The sequence below is a fragment of the Nicotiana attenuata genome, chromosome 7, assembly GCF_001879085.1.
Source record: "Nicotiana attenuata strain UT chromosome 7, NIATTr2, whole genome shotgun sequence".
Classification (NCBI taxonomy): Eukaryota; Viridiplantae; Streptophyta; class Magnoliopsida; order Solanales; family Solanaceae; genus Nicotiana; species Nicotiana attenuata.
Window position 1 is genome coordinate 8,882,594 of NC_031995.1, and position 13,300 is coordinate 8,895,893.

At 36.5% G+C, this 13,300-nt stretch overlaps 2 protein-coding genes across 2 annotated transcripts; both read left to right on the forward strand.

The window, feature by feature from the left end:
* LOC109228661 (ribosomal RNA large subunit methyltransferase E) lies at positions 3,191 to 7,481 on the forward strand. The gene is made up of 2 exons (XM_019393818.1): positions 3,191 to 3,795; positions 6,267 to 7,481. The coding sequence occupies exon 2, from the start codon at positions 6,372 to 6,374 to the stop codon at positions 7,068 to 7,070; it is 699 nt and encodes a 232-aa protein (XP_019249363.1). The 5' UTR covers positions 3,191 to 3,795; positions 6,267 to 6,371; the 3' UTR covers positions 7,071 to 7,481.
* On the forward strand, positions 8,818 to 12,100 carry LOC109228662 (putative disease resistance protein At1g50180). The gene has a single exon (XM_019393819.1). It carries the CDS (start codon positions 9,116 to 9,118, stop codon positions 11,960 to 11,962), a length of 2,847 nt encoding a protein of 948 aa, XP_019249364.1. The 5' UTR covers positions 8,818 to 9,115; the 3' UTR covers positions 11,963 to 12,100.

Below are 13,300 nucleotides of genomic sequence, written 5' to 3' on the forward strand. Positions count from 1 at the left end.
ATTTCCATTCCGAGGCTGTCTTCACACTGTTCCGACTACGTGCAACTCCAACACTTAAGCTCTCATTTAGGGACTAAGTGTCCCAAAACTCAAAACCGAACATCCCGGCAAATCAAAATAGCAGAAATAAACTTGGGAAAAACAGTTAATAGGGGATCGGGGCGTAAATTCCAAAAATGACCGGCCGGATCGTTACACAAGTTCAAGTATTTGGATTTCGAAATTGCCAAGACTCCAATTGACGTGAGTTATGTACTTCAAAAGAATGAAGGTGAAAGTGACTCACAACTGGACTATGCAAGAGTATTAGGAAGTTTGATGTATATCATGAATTGTACGCGACCAGATATAGCATGTGCTATTAGCAAACTGAGTCGGTTTACAAGTAATCCCAATCAAATACATTGGATGGCAATGAAACGAGTTTTGGGGTATCTGAAACATACCCAAAATTATGCTTTGCATTATGACAAATATCCTTCCATGATCGAGGGATATAATGATGCAAATTGGATCACCAGATCATCTGAAGTTAAATCCACGAGTGGATATGTTTTCACAATTGGGGGTGGAGCAGTGCCTTGGAAATCATCCAAAAAAACGTGCATCGCCCGTTCTACAATGGAATCTGAATTCATAGCTTTAGATAAGGCCGGTGAAGAAGTTGAATGCTCCGGAATTTCTTGGAAGATATTCCATTTTGGCCCAAACCTTTGGCATCTATTTGTATACATTGTGATAGTCAAGCGGCAATAGGTAGGGCAGGGAGCGTTATATATAACGGGAAATCTCGTCATATTCGACGGAGACACAATACCGTTAGAAAACTACTCTCTAGTGGTGTTATCACAATTGACTACGTAAAGTCAAGAGATAACGTGTCAGATCCACTTATAAAAGGCCTATCTAGAGAGACAGTTGAAAGATCATCAAAGGGAATGGGGTTAAAGGCCTACGACAAGTCATCATGGCGGTAACTCTACCTAGCAGACTGGAGATCCCAAGAGCTAGGTTCAAAGATATTAAACAAAATTATGAATGACGGTTCAACATTGTCAACTAACCCAACCCATTCTCGTGACGAAGACAATGTTCAAAAACATTGTAAAGCATTAAGGCTTTTTGACGAGTCAATAAAACTTAAAGCTTTTTAATGATTTGCTAAGTCTGGCAAGATATGACCAGATAGTGTGTCTTTAGGATTACACGTTTAGGAATCACCTATGTGAGTGTGAAGTGTAAGCCGCTTCAAGGAGAATGAAAGTAAAGGCCTATTCTCTAAACACTCATGAAACCAGGCTGTGTTCATGGCTGAAACGAACACAACCGTGAGAACCATAGATGGTTAAGGATTGATTATGTATGTTGTCTAGGTATGCAACAAAGCTCGACGGTTCGAAGATATCAAATCTACCGATTGACCGAGTATATCCGATATAAGTTCACTACGAAAAGTTCAAAGGGAAACCTACTTATCCAGATGCAATCAATTCTTGCTTGTAAAACACACACACGTCCGTGCATTCCTTTGAGTTTATAGCCATTCCCCATTCATGTGGGGGATTGTTGGGTTTGTTATTAATAAATAATAATAAAAGAGGTGTGAATGAAAAATGGTGGGAAAAGAAATGGAGAGAAGTGAAATTTTGAATGAGTTCATTTCACTAATGCACTTTGTCCCTCATTGGTAGAAGGAAAGAAAATCTTTGTGTATATAAGCTCATCTTTTAGCTCTTAAAGAGCTAACAAGAAGGCAAGCCTCGCGTCGTCGTCGTCGTCGCTCGCTCGGCTTGGCTTCGGCTTCGGCTTCGGCTTCGGATTTGGATTTGGATTTGGTCAAAGATCGATTGATTGATTAATCTTTTTGGACAAAAAATTTTTCAAATATTTAATTAATTGATTAAATTAATTAACGAAAATTCAATCTGGAATAACCCACGACCCGCGACCCGGTCCTGTTCGGCCCGCTTTCTTTCCCGGATTATTCTAAATCCGTTTTAAACAGCTATGGCTGTTCTGAAAGGTTGCAAACCTTTTCAGAAATAGTACCAAATTGGCTATAAATATACCTTCTAATCCCAGAATATTTACTTACGAAATTTTCTGATAATCTTCTTCTTCTTCTGCACAAAAATTCCAGTGTGTTTTGCAGCCTTCGAGTGGTTCGCTGTTCATCGGCGTTTTTGGTACCAACACTCTGGTGAGTTAAATCGCCCTATCCTGGGAGGATATATTCCAAAACCTCGGGTACTTGAGGGGAATAATTTCCTTAAGGACACGCCGTGTATTCAGTGGGCTCGATTTGTTCCTATAATGTTTCAAAATTTATTTTGAAGTTTAAATACTGTTTTCAGAATTTATTTCTACTAACTTTCTGTTTTTGTTTTCAGAAAGATTATTGTTTTATTTATTTACAGCAATACAGATTAATAACATATAGTTGTGACCTCTTATATAAACAAATAATCTACTTAGGTTACATTACCATTAAAATCTGAAAGACATGTGTTAATAAACCCATATCAATATGCTTGATTCCGTTCTAATGTCTTCATGTTGGAGCAGAAGTATAACTGCTAGCACATTAACTGCAAATTCTATAACAACATTATAGTAATAGCAAGGGAGTATATAAGTGCACAAAGAAGTTCCTCATGATTTTCTCTTAGGTTGGAAAACTTGGAATGGATCTTTTTTACATTTAAGTTATAGAACAATTATTGGAATACTTAAAGAATGAGCTCTATCCATGTACTCCCTTCAAATCCTTCTATGTACAAGTAGATTGGTGAATGAATATCCGGTTTGCTAATGTTTAGTTTTGCAAAATAAGATGTGAGTACATAATATTTTACCATACCAATTTTTGCAATTTTTAGTATTTAATATATGTTTAATTTTAATATTTGTTTTTTTGACCTTTTAGTAGGATTTATATAAGAAAATTGAAAATAAAAAAAGTGCATATTTACGTATATTAGTTTTGTTTTCATTTACAAAAGAAAAGAAATCCACAAAAATATAATTTCCTCTAATTTTGATATTGTAGTTCTATCTTTCGTAATCTTTTTATATTTTTCAAGGTCTAAAAAGTTTTTGTCTCGCCATTTTGATTTAGTAAGGAGGAGTATTTTTATTTTATCTATTCTTTATATTTATATATTGAAAAAAAAGAAGAAACAATACTCCCTATTTTACCCCCACCTAATATATAATACTCATATCAGAAACCTAGAGAGCTAGCAGTAGCGGCAGAACGAAAAAGTACTTAGAGAAGCTGAGAAAATAGGAGGGCCTCCTTCTTCTCTTCTTCTTCCTCTCACATTTACCCCTCAAATTAGCTCTAAATCTCCACAAATTCGTACAAAAAAGGCAGCCATGTAAGAACCCAAAAATCAGCCATCTTCGCCCCCAAACCCAGCTGAAAACAGCTCCCAAAACCACCAAAAATCAGCTCCTTTCTTCCAGCAAAAACCTCCCCAAAACACCTTCATATCAGTCAAAAAACAACCCCAAAAACCCCAGCGAAAATCAGCCAAAAAGACCTCAAAACAATCACCTCTGAAAATCGGTCCAAATCTCAGTCAAAAGGCGGCCAAAACGCTGCAGAAGATAGCCATTATAGCAGCTCCAAATTACCATGTAAATACCCAAAAAATACCACCAAAACACCACCTAAAACCACCTGTGTCTTCACCATTTTGTTGTGCGAGATCGACTGTTGAGACGCCGGCGAGTTTCGGTCGAGGTCCGTCGGGATGTTTCTCGTTGCTTTGAATTCTCTGTACCAAAGAGGTATTGTAAACCATCTTGAGGTTCATATTGATATATTCATAAAGCTTCAAAGGTTCATTTCTTCCATTTTTATTTTATATTATATTACCGTGTTTATGGATATATATTGCTGTCTTGTGAAATCTATGTCAATCAAATGTGCCATCATTCTGTTTGTTTAGTTTTATTTAGTTGTTGAGTTTTCTTATTGGTTTTTGCATAATTGGAAAATTACTACCCATGTGTTTAAATTATGGCATTCTTTCTTAAAAGTTACTCCTTCGTCAATTTAGATTACACACTTTCCTTATTAGTCCTTTTAAAAAAGAATGATACTTTTCTATAATTGAAAATAATTCAATTTTGAACTTTTCATTTTATCCATTTTACGAGAAGCTTTTATAACCACACAAATATCATTGTCCCACAAGTTTTTTATCCTTAAGACCACAAGTTTCAAAAGTATTCCTCTTTTCTCTTAAACTCCGTTTCGAGTCAAATTACTTTATCTAAATTGAAACGGAGGCACTACAACAACAACAATCCAGTAAAATTCCACAAGTGGGGTTTTGGGAGGGTAGAGTACACAGACCAGGGTTTTGGGAGGGTATCCGAAAGACCCTCTTCTCGAGAAGAAGAAAAATAGACAATAGACAATTGATCAGTGACAGCAGAAGATAAAAAAATAGTAACAACATCGTAAGAAATAAAAAAACAGATTTAAAAGCAATAACAATAAGCAACAATACTACCACAGAAAATAGTGAGGAAATTACATAAACCACTAACAACCCACAGCGAAACATCAACAGGCCAACCCGGCTCCCGGAACAAACAGAAAAATAGATGTAAACGCTCGACTCCCTCCTAACCTACAACCCTAATGCTCGACCTCCAGCCCTTCCTATCCAGAGCCATGTCCTCGGAAATATGTAGTTGCGCCATGTCCTGCCTGATCACTCATCCCGATACTTTTTAGGTTGTCCTCTACCTCTCCTCGTACCCGCTAATACTAACCGCTCACACCTCCTAACCGGAGCATCTATGCTTTACACCTCCGAAACGGAGGCAGTACGTGTTTAAAATATTGGTTTAAATTTGATACATAATCTGTTGAGTTGGGTTTAAGTAGACTTAGAGGAGGAAGATTTGGGCAGATGGGTTTTGAAATAGAAAAGACAATTGAATTTGAGGTTTTTCATTTTTGAGGAAAAAACATAAATAGGCCATATTTAAGAAAAAATTTCAGTTACCTAGCAGTAGTTGGTATTCTACAAAAAAGGCACCTAAATAATTATATTTTTAGCAGGAAGCTAGAAATAAACCCAGAATCACGATTTAAAAAAATCTAACGCATTCAATTCCAAAAAAAAAAGAAAATTCAAAGCAGTTCCGTTTCTTCTCCTTAACTTCCTAAATTAGCGCTGAACTATATGAAGAGATTAATGCGTTTTCTGTTGCTATGTGCATATATGAGATTAGTACTCTATTTCATTTTGGAAGACATAGCTTATATTTATTTTCTAAAACTTTTATGAATCTTATTTGTTGCAGATTAACATGACTCTCCAACTTTTTGTCAAACAATATTGAATTGTACATTATGCGTATACAAATGATATAATTATATATACCATTGGTATAAAGTTTTATTATTTGCTGTATGTCAATATAATTTTTTATACAGTATAATGATGATATTAATAGTTTTATATATATATACACGCACACAAACACAATTATAATACTATGTATATATTTAATTATCTACTATTATTACATTAAAAAACAATATATACATACAATGGCTGAAGGATACAGTATACTCTGTATATTAATATACTAAAAACACCATTGTAATGGACTCTATTTCATTTTGGAAAACATATCTCATATNATATATATATATAATATATATATATATATATATATATATATTTTATTTATACTATTCATATAAATATTTAAAGTACCAAAAATATTCAAAGACTATTTGAATGCTAAAATAAAGGAAAGAAATTTAGAATAGAAAAAGAGAGTGATTTGAATGCTAATTCAAGCAACTAAAATTTAGAATAGGAAATATGAGGAGAGAGAATATAANTAGAATAGGAAAATATGAGGAGAAGAGAATATAAAAAGATAAATAAGGATAAAACTAATCCCATAATTTATGTTATTCATTAATTGTTTCCATAAATCTTTACGGTATGCTGATATTGTAAAAGAATGTGCTATATATGGAATAAACAAAAATTAATACCATTTTCTTAAATACTTTTTAAAAGATGCCCCGTAGTGTATTTTTCTCTTCATTTTTGGACTCGAGTAAGCTAAACCATGTCAGGCCCAATTAATAAGAGCTATAGTTAGCCCAATCTTAGTAAGTACATTTAGCATGATCCATTTTCTTTTATAGATAAATGCCTAACAATTGTGAACGCTTCCACCAATTTAGATTTAATTAATAATCCCCACTTTATTTTTTGAAGTTGGAACACCAGGACACGGAGAACCAAAATTAATTCCACGAGGCTTCTGAATTTCCTATGAAATTATAGACAAGACAAGCATTGCATTACATAAGAAAAAGAAGAATGAGCAAAGCAGGTACACCTGATTTTTTCTACAGGGAAGCTCAGCGCCTTGGTTATGTTGCTCGCTCTGCATTCAAGTTGCTTCAGATGCAGAAACAGTACAAATTGATAACCCCTGGTTCTTCTGTACTCGATCTTGGGTGTGCTCCCGGCGCATGGCTTCAGGTGGCATGTCAGAGCTTGGGCCCACTGAAAAATGGAGGTGCTGTTGTCGGAATTGATCTCAAGAAGGTAAAGGTTCCTCCTATGCACTGTGATTCAAGAGTTCAAACTGTTTGTGCTGATGTTCTCAACCTTCCCAAGAACAAACTCAAGGCTCTTTCTCCTCAGCAAAACGGATTTGCTGTCATACTGTCTGATATGTGCCCCTTAGTTTCTGGAATCAGCATAAGAGATGCAGCTTTATCCGCTGAACTGGGTATGCGAGCCCTTGATTTAGCTGTTGGCGGGGTTTCCCTATTGCATTCAGATGATACTGTACAAGGGGAAGGACGATCAGAGTGCTCAAATTCAACCCCAAAGAATGATGGTTTACTGCGACCTGGGGGCCATCTTGTCATTAAGCTTTTAGAAAGTGAAGATGTGAAAGAGTTTGGGCAATTATGCAAACCACTCTTCAAAAAGGCAGCATGGTTGAGGCCAAATGCAACTAGGTCATGTTCAAAGGAGATATATCTAATTTGTCAAGGATTGCTGTGAATTGAGAATATTTTGTATCAATATCAAGCTCCCAATATGCCTGGATCATGAATACAAGTTATACATCTTACATATATGATTCAGCAGAAATGCTGTCTTCCTGAGTTGATCGTGATGCGGATTAGAATACGAGGAGACGGGTGTTTTAGCAAAAGTCAAAAATATATTTTGGGTTTGTTTGATTATGTTAAGATTATAATTGTAATAAGGCAAATAGATTAGTCATTGGATGTTATTGTCACTTCCAAAATGTGGATAGATGACGTGTAAAACTTAAAAAACTACAGAGATCAATTCCCCGGTAAATTCCCTCTACGGAGCTGTTGAATAAGTATCTGAATTAGTGCCATTTTAAACTAGAAAGATCTGAAATAATATTATCTTTAAGTATGAGATCTATTGAGCAAATTATCATATTGTTGCCACTTAAAACAATGCCAGATGATTTCCTGTAATTATGCCTATGGTACTCATATATATATTTGAAATAAGAGATTTTAACTAACGGTATTAATGTTGTGTAGTATTTCCATCGTACATGGGTATTAAGTGTTGGTTTTAGAAATACAGGAGGTGTATCTCCATTCTTTACTTTAGATTTGCAGCAAATGAATAAGAATTGGAGCTTTGCTTAATTATTGTACTGGTTGCTTTCAGTTTTCTATTACTACTTATTACCCCCCAACTTGACACATAAACAATTGAATGCCCGAAAATTATGCCGTTGATTGTCATAGGATTGCTCCTTTAATTGTTCTTATCTAACTTTTCGGTTTTGTCGTTTTGGGCCTTTTTTTTTTCTTTTTCTTTTGATACAATACAAATGTTGGGAAGAGCACCACCAATAGAAAAAGAAAATAACCGTACGTCCATGCTTTATTTTTTGAAGTTGGAACACCAGGGCACAATAAAAAGAGCAAAAAACAAATAAACCAGCTGGCCTGCCGAGGCAAAGCTGGGTAAATTATGCTAAAAACCCTTATAATATCACTCAATTTCAAGTACACACTCATATTTTTAAATCAAACACTTAATGCCCTTGTACTATGAAAATCCTACACAAAAATTAACACTGGTAGTGGTCTGTTAAAGTCTCTTATTCAAACCTATGATAACACCGTTACTGATCCGTTAGAATCTCTTATTTATGAGTACCGAAGGCATTTTCTATTCCACTAATCCAATATTTGGCGTTAGTGATCCCTTTTCCTTCTTAGATGGATCACTAATGATACATGGAAAATAACCCTTCCCATATTTCTTTACCTCTTTAATTTGCGACAGTAATTTGGGAGCTAATTTTGGATCAGTAAGAAACAAGGGACAACTGCAGAGATAAAATCTGTTGAACAAACATCTGAATTAGTAAATCTGAACTAATATTATCTTAAGCATGAGATCAGATCTATTGAACAAACTATTGTACTGTTGCCATTTCAAACTATTACATTAAGAACTTCTTCTCTAACTCAAATGCAAGATGATTTCCTGTTAATATCACCATGGTTGATTTTGTTCATAAACATGGGTAGTATTGAATATAGATCATTTACAATATCTAGTGCACTTCTGTTTTGTGGTCTCATGCCTAGATAATTAGGATTTGCATTTCTTACGGTAGTATCTGGTTCCTTTGCTTGAAACTTGAAGTGACAGAAGAAGAGAAGCAGAAAAATAAAAAAGAGAAAATCATCCGAGCAATATAAAATAAGTGACAACTTTGTCCATTCATTAATTATTATTGATTTGAAATAAGTGACTTTTAACAGATAACTAACGGCGTTAATGTTGTGTAGGATTTCCATCGTACAGGGGTGTGAAGTGTAGATTTTAGATGCAAAAGGTGTGTCTTGAAACTTAGTGATATTATAGGAATGTTTAGCGTAATTTTTATTGAAAGCACAAAGGTAGAGAGAAGAAAGAAGATGGCATGCCTGATCAAGTAAAGTATCCCTAAAGTACATTGCAGCAAGAAACACATAGTTAGATAAGACTTTAATCCAGATAACTAAGGAGCCAAGCAACAAGAAAGAAGAAAACAATAGATGGCTGAAGCAGCAGTTTCCTATGTTGCAGAGCGGCTTGTTGATCTTTTCCAAAGAAAAATTGTTTTCCTGAAAAGTGTCCAACAAGAAGTTGAAGGAGTGCGAAACGAGCTCGTCCGTATGAAGTGTTTCCTGAAAGATGCAGATATGAAGCAAGAGGAAGAAGAAGCCGCAACAGTCCGCAACTGGGTATCTGAAATCAGATCAGTTGCCTACCATGCTGAGGATGTGATTGAAATATTCATCCACCAAGTCGAGTCCCAAGAACGACAGAGCTTCTTCATCAAGTGTGCCTTCTATCCTAAGAAACTATACTGGCTTTACAGGGTAGGGAAAGAGATTGAGTCGATCCAGACCACAATTCTTGAGATATCCAACAGCCGTGAGAGATATGGAATCAGGCATATTCAAGGGCTCGGATTCGGGGAAGGATGTAGCACAACACGGGAGAAGATGCGTGAACTACGACGCTCCTCGCCCTTGTTTGCGAACAAGGATGCTGTTGGCCTAGAGAAGCATGTGAATTCTGTTGTGGCCATCCTTCTGAAGGAGGACAAACGGCTCCGTGTTGCTTCAATTGTGGGTATGGGAGGCATTGGTAAAACGACTCTTGCTAAAGAAGTTTATAACCAAACTCAAATCAGAGACAAGTTTGACACTCGGGCATGGGTTTATGTATCTCAAGATTATAAACCGGCGAAGATCATCAAGGAACTCATTTTACAACTGGCAAATCCCGAAGAAGATAAAGTGAAGATTGTGGAAACAATGGACAAACTGTCAGAGGCTGGATTGGAGGAAATGCTCCATAGGCGCTTGAAAGACACATGCTATCTCATTGTTCTCGATGACATCTGGACCACAGAAGCATGGGATCTTCTTGCTAGGTCATTTCCAGACAATGATAATTCAAGTAGATTGCTACTTACCAGCCGCAGAAAGGAGGTTGCTTTGCATGCAGATGCCCATACTATACCATATGAACTTAAAGTATTGAACGAAGAGGAGAGCTGGGAACTCTTTCTGAAGAAAGCATTTGCCGAGGAGAGAGAATGTCCACAGGACTTGGTGGACGTTGGGCAAGAGATTCTAGAAAAATGCGATGGCTTGCCACTGGCAATCACTGTTATAGGAGGCCTCTTAGCTGGGAAAAAGAAGCAAAGAAGTGAGTGGCAGAGAGTACAGAGAAACCTCGGTTCGCACCTTGTTGGAAGCCAAACCTATGGCGTATCAACAATTCTGGCGTTGAGTTATCATGACTTACCTCCCCATTTGAAATCTTGCTTCCTCTACTTAAGCCTTCTCCGAAAAGACAAAGACATCCCTGTGCAGCAACTAATGCACATATGGATCGCCCATGGTCTTGTTCAGCAGAAGGGAGAAGAAGAATTAGAGGACATTGCTGAGGATTATCTTGATGAGCTCATTTGCAGAAATATGGTTCAAGTGATCCAAGTTAGAGCAGATGACAGAGTTAGAAGTTGCCGGCTCCACGATCTCCTGCGAGACTTTTGTATCATGAAAGCAAAGGAAGAAATATTTCTCGAGGTCCACGAGAAAGTAGATAATCAGTCTATACCCCTGTCTGAACCTCGACACCGGGTCCTTTACTGTCCAATCGAGAGGTACAAATATTTAGGAAATTCAAAATCATATATAAGATCCCTTCTATCCTATGATTCATCTGCTAAACTAGTTAACCTTGATTGCATTTGTAAAAGTAGTTTCAAACTTCTCAAAGTGCTATACATAGACTCTCCTGGTTTAAAAGTTATCTCAGATAGTATCGGAAAACTATATTCGTTGAAGTACTTAGGCATAGGATGGAAGACACGCATAAAGAAGCTTCCCCGTTCGATAAGTCAGTTGAAAAACTTGGAAACGATTGATATGCCCATGTCTAGGTATTATTCTGTGCTGGTTCCTAATGTCTTGTGGAAGTTAGAGAATTTACGGCATCTACTCGGTTATATAAATTCCCCCAGTGTACTGAAGATTGACCTACTCAACAACCTCCAAACTTTAGGCAGCATACCTGTTCATCACTGGATGCATAATGAGAACCTGACAAGAATGACTAATCTCCGAAAAGTTGGTTTATTCATTGAAAGAGATGATAACCTAGACATGGATCGATTATGTGATTCACTAGCGGATCTTGAGAGCCTCCAATCCTTGTGCTTGGAAGTAGAGGATAGCTTGCAGATATCTTTGCTTGCTGGTTTATCTAAGTTGAGTCATATTGTGAAGCTTAAGTTGAAGGGACGACTAGCCTCGATGCCAACTCATCCTTGTGTATTTCCACCTAATCTTCGCCAGCTCACTTTGGTCAACTCCAAGATCCACCCAGATTCCATTTTGGTGTTGGAGAAGTTAACAAACCTATCAGTTCTAAAACTAATTCAAGCTTTTGGTCATCTAGATGACAGTATAACAATATCGGAGAATGGGTTTCGTGGACTCAAGTTTCTGAGGGTGGATCAGCTAATGTCTATGCAAGAAATGAATCTAGGGAAAGGTGCAATGCCAGAACTCAAGTGCCTGCAAATCTTCAAATGCTACTCGTTGAGGATGCTCCCAGAAGAGTTGATATCATTTACCAACCTTGAGAAGCTGGAGATTCGAGGAATGCCTGAAGAATTTTGTGCTAGGCTTCAAACTTCAGATTTTCACAAACTCCAACATATTCCCAATATTGTGGTTGGACATACTAGTACAGATTATGAAGAAGAACTGGAGCGTGTAGCTATTCTTAGAAAGATCAGGGCGCATGCACAGTCAATAAGAGCAGCATATTTGTTCAAGGAAGCAGGCGAGAGGAGGTCAAATGTCAATAGTACTGATTGATTTTTTTTTTTAACTTCACAGTTATGTGCTTTCTACTAAGCAAGAGGAAAATGTGACTATTACCAGTTCAAAACACGCATCTAAAGAGCATTTTTGCTCTCCATTAACTTTTTATAAGTATATTTTTTGTCACTAGAATAACAAGTATCTAATTCTACTTTTCGGTTATGCACTAGGTTTGAGTATGTTTGGTATGATGAAAAATGGTCGTTTAACTATTTACCTACGTTTAGTTACCTTGAAATCTTTGAGAATGTTTTCTCCACGAAAAATGTTTCCTGCCAAAATAGAAAAACAAAGACTTCCATGGCCTACGAGCAAAAGTCATTCTCTTTTTAACAAATTTTACAACTCTCGTCCAATCATATTTGTTTCAATCCAGACGCAATTTCAGGATTAAAATTTTATGGGTTCCAGAGGCGAATTCATGAATTTTTGGGTTAAGGGATTCAGAATCTAGGATAGTGGCTCTACTTAAAATACAATAACCATTAAATGAGTATCAATTTTCAATATAAATATATATAAAAATTAATGAAAAGTTAAATGCAACATTATGAATATAAAAATTACTATTCCAATTGTATTCGACACTTTATCATGTTTTGAAGACGATCTATGATCGCACTAATAAAACCCTAAAATCACAAACAGAAATTACAGTTCAAGCTGTATAATTTAAATTCAATTCAAATTAGAGTGACATTCTAAGAGATTCACCAACTCAACAATTTCAACCGATAGCATAGAGAAGAAACGTTTGCAAATTCTGCTAGAAAATTTTGCAACTAACAACCCCTGTGAACATTAACTTCCTCTTCAAAGTGTTTGAGGAAGGACGGAAGACAGAGACAAGCTTTTCAACATATAACTAACACCATAGCATTGGCACGCTTAAATCAGTTATGAATGAACGCAGACATAACCCTTTGTTTTATAATTTGTCCTATATCTGCAAAAAGAAAAGAAAAAAGACACTTGATTATACTATTACTTACTTTGATTTGGTGGAAAACCTCAGTCCAAGTGTGGAGCTACCCAATCTCTGTGCATCATATTGCAAGTCCATATCTGCTACGAAGCAAAAGCAACTCTCCTATTCGAAGGAGGGGACTGAAAGAGCTTGTGCACCAGGTTATATCAACGGGAGAAAGTAGAAACCAGCGATGAACTCGGAACTCCGGTTGAAATTCTCAGTTCTCAGTTTTGTCCGGCAATTGGGCGAAACTGAAGTTTGAGAAGTAGAGGAATAGTCAAAAAGATTCAAACCTCCGCCCTCCTCGGAGCCTCTGTGCTCTCATGTCTTTTGCCATATAAATACGTATTTAGGGGAGGGTG